Source organism: Macrobrachium nipponense, chromosome 23 (genome assembly GCF_015104395.2).
Source record: "Macrobrachium nipponense isolate FS-2020 chromosome 23, ASM1510439v2, whole genome shotgun sequence".
In the NCBI taxonomy this organism is placed as follows: Eukaryota; Metazoa; Arthropoda; class Malacostraca; order Decapoda; family Palaemonidae; genus Macrobrachium; species Macrobrachium nipponense.
This window is the reverse complement of record NC_061090.1, coordinates 53,752,138-53,761,993: the sequence shown is the minus strand read 5'-3', so window position 1 is coordinate 53,761,993 and position 9,856 is coordinate 53,752,138. Positions and strand designations below refer to the sequence as shown.

The window sequence follows — 9,856 nt, the reverse complement described above, 5'->3', positions numbered from 1 at the left end:
ACCTCAACGGCTCGGCTCGCCTCAGCGGAGGCCATTGGTCCGTTCAAACGGCCCGACCAGTCCCCTGGCGCGTTTTGAAAGCGTCGGCCGTTGAAAATTGACAGGGCGGTGGGGAGAAGGGGAGGGCGTGACCAGGGGGCGAGACCCTCCTGGAGTGAATCTTTTTGGGGGGGGTTTGGGTTGGTAGGGGTGGGAAATGGCGTTCGTTCGTGGGTCACAGGTACGCAGCAACGGTTTGTAACAACTGTAAACGGAGGTAATATAAGCGGGGCCTTTGTAATGCCGTCCTCACTGGCCCTCGGTGGTAGCTTCAGTCAGCCATTTCTCCTTCCTTCGGCGGGTGGTCCACACACCAGCGAACTTGAAAGACCATGGTAAGCTAATCGCGTTCTTTGAAGAAGGGGACATTCTTTGACGAAGGGAATTAATCGTTACAAAACGGTGAGCAACCAATCAGATCGCTTCGGCCTTTTTAAGAGAGAGAGACAGAAACTTTGAAAGTGGATTCGGATTCATTAGATTTTAGGCTTATCGTCCAAAGCAACTAACGCCGAATTGCATCTGCGGGCGTGAGTGGTGACGGATCATTTTTGGACAGCAATGTTTTCCATAATAATTTCGCCCAGTGATTTTTCGAATTTCAAATTCTGATAAGACGGTGGATTATCAATGAAGAGCCTCTATGATAGCCCATTGCAATCATCGCTATACCTCGTGCAATATACGTGATGCGAATGATAACATTTTGTTGTTCATTTCTAGTGTCGAAAATGCTTAATAGACAGAATTCAGTAAATATTTCTGCAAGTACAAAGCTGTTTCATCTTGCAGAACAGCTTCTTCTTCGTTACTTCAGAACCTCAATATCGAACTGAAATTAATATGAAGTACAAATTCTAGAAACAAAAGTGTATTTCTCGACAATTCCACAAGTACAAAGTTGTTACATCTTGAAGAACAGCCTCTTCGTTACTTCAGGATCTCAATATCGAACTGAAATTAATATGAAGAAGTACAAAATCTATAAACAAAAGTGTATTCTTCAAAATAGTTGCAGCTGACAATTACCGACGCTAACGGCTCCTCAAGTAGCAAGAATCCCACTGCTTAATCGAACTGGAATTTCTTTAATCATAGAAAACTGAAGGCATGACGACACTATCCGAATGCTATCGGCCTCGGCTTCGGTTTCTCTTTCATACTGGTGACTGAAATCTAACCTTCATGCCTATATAATCTTGAACGAGAAACGAGATTTGGTAAATATAGTTGTAAGTAATAAGTAATTTCCGCTCCGACAGATTTGAACTTGAGACCCGTAATAATACAAAAAATAAAAAACAATAAAAAGTCAGACATTGAGAGACGTTGTCGAAAATAGCCTACGGTATGTGAGAAAGCTTTAGTCCGCGGTTTCTTTAACCATTTAGAAAATGTTTTCCACTCCTTTAGAGACAGTTTCTCTCTCTCTCTCTCTCTCTCTCTCTCTCTCTCTCTCTCTCTCTCTCCCGAGTCATTTCTGCACTGAGCCCATACCACTGCTGGAATAATGTGTTTTTTTTTTTTCTTTTTTTTTAAAACGTGCGTAATGATTTACCAGACTATCAAGACTGGGTGTCTGAAATACCTAAGGGTCTTGCCGCGTATGAGACACCAAACGAATGGAGTTAACAATAGCATAGCTACAGATGACCTCAAAAGTGATTCGAGCCAAGATGCAATTCGAATGCAGGCTTCAGAACCGCTAAATATTCCGCTCCAAGACTTTACAATAAACTCCCATTTGATATCAGGACTGAGAATATTAAGTCGTTCAAGAAAAAATAAGTGTTTTTTTTTTTCAGTGCCATGACAGTGTGGATTTGACAGTTGATAAGAAGTACGATGTGTAAATGCGGAAAAAAAAAACCCTCAGAATGTGTTTGCGTTATCAAATTCATGACGAGTTGCGTTTGTGAGCATCGGAGAGCGTAATGGGTGAGGGGAGACCCTTGGAAAAAAAAACAGTGACAGGAATAACCCGTCAGTTTTTTTATAAAACATTCTCTCTCTCTCTCTCTCTCTCTCTCTCTCATACATATATTTCCATAAACAAGTCCCATTCATCAACATCTCTCTCTCTCCTCGCTCTCTCTGTCTCTCTCTCTCTATCTGTCTCTCTCTCTTCATCTCTTACTTATACTTCCGTTAACACGTCACTCTCTCTCTCTCTCTCTCTCTCTCTCTCTCATACACACACACACACGCACACACACTCAGAAACATAAACATTTAATATCCTAACTCTTCCATGATATTCTCTCTCTCTCTCTCTCTCTCTCTCTCTCTCTCTCTCTCTCTCTCTCTCTCTCTCATTTGCGTCTAATAGCGGCAAGCACCCAATTATCGTACCTCGAAAAGTGCCTAACATCTGCCCAGTTGACAACGTTCACCTGCTTTATTCACTCTCTCTACTTTTCGTTTTATTTGTGCTTCGTTCTAAGAGCAACAACCAAGCGCTTTTTTTATCTTATTTTATTTAGGAATTAATTTTGCAAAACAGTTTATAAGCAGCGGGAGGCTTATGTGTTTTATCTCACTGATTTTTTTCTTTTATTTTTCTTAGCTCTGTTTCTGTTCTGAGTTTTTTCTTTTCATAATCATCATTTATGTGCAAATCGAACTGAGACTTGAAATTTGATGTGCATCTATCGTTATTTTATGGTGTTTAGCTTCGTGTAACTTGTTTTATCATTTGTTTATTCAGTTGTTGATCAGTTGTCAGTTCTGTTCTGTGTTCCTTTCAGTTTTATTTTGATGATTATATCTGCTATACACAAATCTAACTGAGTCTTGAAACTTATTTTATGTTATACTCTTCGCTTTTCATTACTCGTTTATTTTTGCTTAAGTAGCTTAACAAAGAGGACGCAACCAGAGATCTCAAAGACACTCTTGCTTGTTCTGTTAACCTTAACCTAAACATCTTTTGCCTATTACAGGATTCTCTAGAACCAGATCAGATCGATGGTACGTATTCCTGCGAGACAGAGAATTATTGCCCTTAATTTGGAAATTCCCCCCACCCCCCCCCCACCCCACCCCCACCTCCCCCGATCAACCAAGTGACCCCCCTTTTCATCAGTGAGATTTGTCGATTTAGATATATTCTATCCCTCTATTCACCTTCCATTTTCTTTAGATTGAGAGAATGGTAGTTTCTTGGCATTGTGACTTCCTTGAGATCCCAAATCAACAGGAATACTTTTATTATTGATTCTTACTTCTCTCATCAAGTTTTTTATTATAGAAGTATATATCCAAGGTATGTTTATCCATGCTTTAATTCATCCTTCCTTCCGGTAAAAAAAATACAATTCCTTTTCGTTGTAAACTTTCTCAAGATATATCTAATGACCCAGAAATACTTTCCAAGCGCTTTGACTTAGAGGAATCCGACCTAAAGCACTTAATTAACTCTTTTATCTTTTTTAATCATATTGTTATTTCGTTCCCCGCTGGTTTACCTTCCATTCACTTTATTTCTTAATTTATCACCAATTTCTTTCACCAATGCAGTCAGTCTATTATATGCCCTTCTGAACCCACCACAAACTAATTTCATTGAGATAAGGATTGTTATCTGGAATTTATTAACCGTGTTCTTAAAATGGTGTTAGAACTGCTCTTTTGTAAAACTACACACCTGCTATATATATTATATATATAATATATATATATATATATATATATATATATATATATATATATATATATATTATATATATATATATATATATATATATTTATTTATATCTCATTAAATTTAGGTTCACTTGATTATTGGCAAAAATATTTTCTGTTTATTTTCGTCTCAAGATTATTGATTTATTTATGTTCTTTCCATTTAGTTAGCTAAGAAATATATTGCACAGCAATATCATCACTGTAGAATCAACCTAGCTAGCATTACTAGAGCATTCAAAGAGGCCATACGTCAACAGTTCTTCCTCTCTAATCCTTTGTTTTCCCTTCTTCTTCTTCTTCTCCTGCAGCCCTCAGGAAGGCCTTCGACTCCTTCGACACAGAGAAGCAGGGCTTCATCACCGCCGACACCGTCGGCACCATCCTGAGGATGATGGGAGTCAAGATCTCCGAGAAGAACTTGGCTGAAGTTATCGCTGAAACTGATGAAGACGGTGAGCAACTTCATCGACTCTTCTTCGCTTCCTTCGTAGTAGGAAGTTGTCCCTATAGCAGATTCACATAAACCGTGCATTTGATGTCTAGGCCAGTTCCTTAAGACGCCCCTGATTTGGTGTTGATAAGCCAATCGCAGGGCTGGAAGCTCTCAGTCTCTCGAGAGAGTTCGTATGGGTAGGATCTATGTTCCACCTCTCCTGAAAGACGTATCCCTCAGGAGAGGTGGAACATACTACATCCTGGCTATGTGAACTCTCGAGAGCGAATGAGAGTTTCCAGCCCTGTAATTGGCTTATCAACAGCCAATCAGGAGAGCCGTAAGGGACTGGCCTAGACGTAAAATGCACGGTTAATGTGAATCTGCCATAGTTAAAAGTTTATTCTTATCTCCAGAGAACTAAGACGCTTATACTCTGTTTTCTTCCATCTGTCCATCCGCCTGTGGTGTTTTTGTATGGTAACACTGCGTCCCGGGCTTTAAATAGTTACGGTATGTGTAAGTTTTAGGTAAATAAAAGGATATCTGGGTGTACATTTGCAACTGAAAAGTGTTTTAATAATTTACTGTATGCGAAGTACACCGTTAATATTCGAAATAGGATATTATTATTATTGTTGAATGGAAGCTGAATGTAACTATCTAAAGCCCGGGACGCAGTGTTACCATACGGAAACACCACAGGCGGATGGACAGATGGAAAAAAACAGAGTATAGTTATGTTCTTTGTTCTGAAATTGCGAAAGGGATTGCATCAGTCACCACTTTTGAAGGGCAACAGCAGTTCTTAAGGCCCTTTGACCTTAGCAATAGAGTTTAGTTATTTATCAGAGAAGAGCAGGACTTATTCATACTCTTGTGGCGTAAAATTGCCTGGAACTTTTTTTTTTATAATTTGCAGAGAACAAATTAAGATGTTATGTCATTTTTATTGCACCATAAAACTGTTATAAGTTTTACTGTTTATCACTTTTTTGAGAATAGCAGCACTTACTATGTCTCTTACATCAGTGAATAGGAGATACTTTGTATTTATGTCCATTGTATCAATAAATAGTCAGGAGAATTGTATTGTCTGGAGAACTACAACAGTTATTTGTTCCTCAGCTTGTAAGAAGTATCCATTAGAATAATTTTGCTCCTCATCAGTCGAAAGCAGCAACACTTACTTATGTCCCTTTTACTCTGAAGTTGTCGAGTGTGTAGGTTACCCCTTAAGGTCTAAAGAAGAACAGTAGCAAAGTTAGGAATTGTAATAATATTGATATTATCATCAACTTTACATACTCGAATGACTAGTATTAAACATCGTCCAATATCTCCCCGTAACTATAATCTTACGAGAGGAGAAATATTTCACTTGATTTTTAACTCTAATTACCAAGAGATTAAAATGCCCTTAATCAACCAATGAGGTCCTTCGTTCAAAAGCTTATTAAAAGCAGTTTACTTTACTGAAGTGAATTAACGCCATCTCTCTCTCTCTCTCTCTCTCTCTCTCTCTCTCTCTCTCTCTCCGTGACCTGCAGGCTCTGGCCAGATTGAGTTCGAGGAGTTCATTGAGCTTTCTGCCAAGTTCCTGATTGAGGAGGACGAGGAAGCTCTGAAGGCCGAACTTAAGGAAGCCTTCCGTATCTACGATAAGGAGGGTGAGTACTTCCTCTCTCTCTCTCTCTCTCTCTCTCTCTCTCTCTCTCTCTCTCTCTCTCTCTGTTCTGCTGGCATTTTACTTGAACGTTATCAGGAAAAACAGATTACTTTGAAAATAAATTTCAACTTCCTCTCTCTCTCCTCTCTCTCTTCTTCTCTCTCTCTCCTCCCCAAGAGTCCTCTCTAATCTCGCTCATCTCCTCCTCTCTCTGTTTTTTCCTTGCTTTCTACTTGACATTATCAGAAAAGGATTATATAAAAAAAATAAAGGCAATACTTTCTCTCTCTCTCTCTCTCTCTCTCCTCTCTCTCTCCTCTCTCTCTCTCTCTCTGTGCGTGTGTATGTGTGTTTGTTGGCATTTTATTTGACAATGTCAAAAAAGATACTATGAATATAAAAGCAATAATCTGTGTGTGTGTGTGTGTGTGTGTGTTTGGGTGTTCGCTGGCATTTGTCTGACAGTGTCAGAAAAAGGATCCAATGAAAATAAAGACAATACTTCTCTCTCTCTCTCTCTCTCTCTCTCTCTCTCTCTCTCTCTCTCTCTCTGTGTGTGTGTGTGTGTGTGTGTGTGTGTTTGTTGGCATTTTTATTTATGACAGTGTCAGAAAAAGATCCTATGATTAAAATAAAGCAATACTCCTCTCTCTCCTCTCTCTCCTCTCTCTCTGCTCCTCTCTCTACTCCGCTCAAGTCTCTCTCTCCTCTCTCCTCTTTTGTTCCATACATTTTATTAGACATCATCAGACGTGCAAACTTATAAAAATAAACTAAATAATTAGGCAACACTTTAGGATTTTGTACTTACAAATCAGCTGACTTCTCACTTCGCTTGTCCTAACCTCTGGTCCCCTTCAGGCAACGGCTTCATCACCACCGACGTCCTGAGGGAGATTCTGACCGAGATCGACAACAAACTGACTCCTGAGGATCTCGACGGCATCATTGAGGAAGTCGACGAGGACGGTTCCGGAACCCTCGACTTCGACGGTAGGTCGATATAGCCTTGATGTGGGTGTGTGTGCGCGTATGCTCTTGTTCAATTTCTATATAGATATATATATATATATATATATATATATATATATATATATATATATATATATATAATATATCATATATATCATAAAGTATATTATATATATCTTATATATATATATATATTATATATCTATATATATATAGCATATATATACATAAATGTGGTGGTATATAATATGTATATTTTATATATATATTATGTATATATATATTACATATATATATATATATATATATATATATAAACATATATAGATATAGATATATATATAATATCTATATATATTTATATGAAAGGCCTATATATATATAGATATTAATATACATATATATAATAAATGTGGTATATAGTATATAGATATATATATATAATAATATTATCTATATATATATATATAGATATAATATATCTAATATATATATATATATAGTATATATATATATATATATATATACAATATAATATGATATAGGATATAGAATACTATATATATATATTACTTATTATATTATATAGATATCTTATATATATAATAATATATTATCTATTATATATATTAATATTATAGATATCTATATATATATATATATATATAAATATCTATCTATGTATATATATATATATATATATAGATTATACTTACTATTATATATATATATATATATATACATACTTATTTTTGATTTATATGTGTATATGTAATATATATCTACACACATATGTGTGTATGTATGTAACGTAAATTTATATTGTATTTTATAATATATATATATATATATAATATATATATATATATATATATATATATATATTCAAGTAATCAAAGTCCACAATAATGTAAAATGTTTATTAAAAATACATAAAAGACGGGAGCTTTCGTCTACTTGATCAGTAGACCTCATCAGCCGTACTGATTTTTCTTTTAAAAAAATATATACAAAAAAAGATCAGTTTATGCGTTGGAATATATTTCCAATGTGTATGTGCGTGAGGGAATATATCCTTCCAGGAGGTATAAGTGAGCACAAAAGTGTGGTTCTACTATTAATAGTGTGAAAGTCGACATTTTTGTAGTTCATTCCAATCCTTAATCTAAAATAATCCCTATTTAATCCATCTGTAATAAGAAAAAAATCACTAGGATTGCTAAGAAACTTTCCCTTCACTTCCTAGAGTCAAAATTTTGTTAAATAATCCAAAATAATCCCTATTTAATCCATCTGTAATAGGAGAAAATCACTAGAATTGCTAAGAAATTTTCCCTTCTCTTTCTAGAATCAAAATTTTGTCAAATAATCCAAAATAATCCCTTTTTAATCCATCTGTAATAGGAAGAAACTCCTGGAGTCAAAACTTTGTGAAAGGCGTCGGACCTAAGTGCGTATGAGCGAGGTCACTATTAAGGAAGACGTTTTAATGGGAAATATAATACAGCTAATTACCCAATGAATCATTTTATATCTATCAAAATTGGCTGAATAAATGCTATTTCCATCTTGAGCAAATGTTGGACGAATCAATTGATTTATTTTCCTTTACAGCTATTTACCCAATGAATCATTTTATATCTATCAAAATTGGCTGAATAAATGCTACTTCCATCTTGAGCAAAATGTTCGACAAATCACTAGATTTATTACCTTTTTTTTTTTCTTTTTCCTTTCCAGAATTCATGGAGATGATGAGCGGCTGAGCGAGATGCCGCATCACCTGCTGACGTCCATCAATCACATTCATCCTCCTCCTCGATCGCCCTGTCTGATCATTCACCTGAGATAAGGATTAATGTTTAAGGAAAAATCTATAGATCTCGTATTTTACAAGCTCTCGTGAATTTCCTCTTCGGGTTGGCAGCTAAGAACTTTGTTAATTTTTTATATTGTGAACGGTGAGAATCTCTCTTCCTCGAGGTGAAGCGTTGCTGAATATTCATAAAAGTGAAATATTGTGATACAACATTCATTTTTCTGATATGATCTTCGCCTGGTACTCTGGAAGAGAAAAAAGGGTTTTCTAAGTGTAGCCTGCCTTTGAATATCAGTCGGTGTCTGTATTCATAATTTAACTGGTCTACTAAAAGTGTTTCATTATTTGCTAACCGTGGAAATGAAAAAAAAAAAAAGAAAACATGACTTTAGAGACCTATTTTCCAACCTTGACATACGACTGTGAACTTGTAATAAATCTTGATAAGATATAATCCCCAAGTTTCTTCTGGTTACCTTACACTCAAAAAAAAAAGTTTTAAAAATTACACTTCTATTGTGTTCTGTCGGTGGAATCTTCCATGAAAGAAATTCGTGGTGGTGTCACGTGATCATCTTTTCTAGCATCTATTAAGATCCTAATACAAACCTTTGTATTTTGAAGTAAACGACATATAAGGCAAAAGAGGCGATAAACGTGTTTTGTGAATGGAATCCTCATAACGACTGAATTACTTCAAATTCGCACTAAAACTGAGAGCGATTATATTCGCTATGAACATTTTACTGAACAGTAAGACGAAAACGTCACTAGTATCCTTTATCATTCTCCTGATGATAAAGGATACTAAAACTTTATTGTGAGTAAAATCTGGTTATTCTCTCTCTCTCTCTCTCTCTCTCTCTCTCTCTCTCTCTCTCTCTCTCTCTCTCTCTCAAGAGACCAAGATTGCTGTACACTTTAAAGCTGCAAGAAAGACCCAAAATATAAAATGCTAAAGCAGCCATCGCAGAGTAGAACTTAACCTTCCAGAATGAATGAGGTTCCTTGTGTATGGTGACCGGGGACCCTTTATCACGGTAATGAGCTCTTTTTGTCGACAAAGTTGTGGAAAAAGATTAAGAAACCAACGTTTTCTGACAGTACAAAAACTTTCACTAAAAAATGGAGACAAAGAGATAAGGAGATTAATGGCGTAATTACAACTATCCGAGGATCCTTATTCTAGATAGAAAAAGTTAGGTAGATTCTCTCTCTCTCTCTCTCTCTCTCTCTC

The 9,856-nt window shown here is 36.0% G+C and overlaps 1 protein-coding gene across 1 annotated transcript; it reads left to right on the top strand.

Moving 5' to 3' along the window:
* The first annotated feature begins 243 nt into the window (after positions 1 to 243).
* LOC135200840 (troponin C, isotype gamma-like) lies at positions 244 to 9,073 on the top strand. Its single transcript, XM_064229539.1, has 6 exons — positions 244 to 374; positions 2,982 to 3,009; positions 4,035 to 4,178; positions 5,710 to 5,829; positions 6,690 to 6,821; positions 8,541 to 9,073. The coding sequence occupies exons 1-6, from the start codon at positions 372 to 374 to the stop codon at positions 8,564 to 8,566; spliced, it is 453 nt and encodes a 150-aa protein (XP_064085609.1). The 5' UTR covers positions 244 to 371; the 3' UTR covers positions 8,567 to 9,073.
* Positions 9,074 to 9,856: the final 783 nt, after the last annotated feature.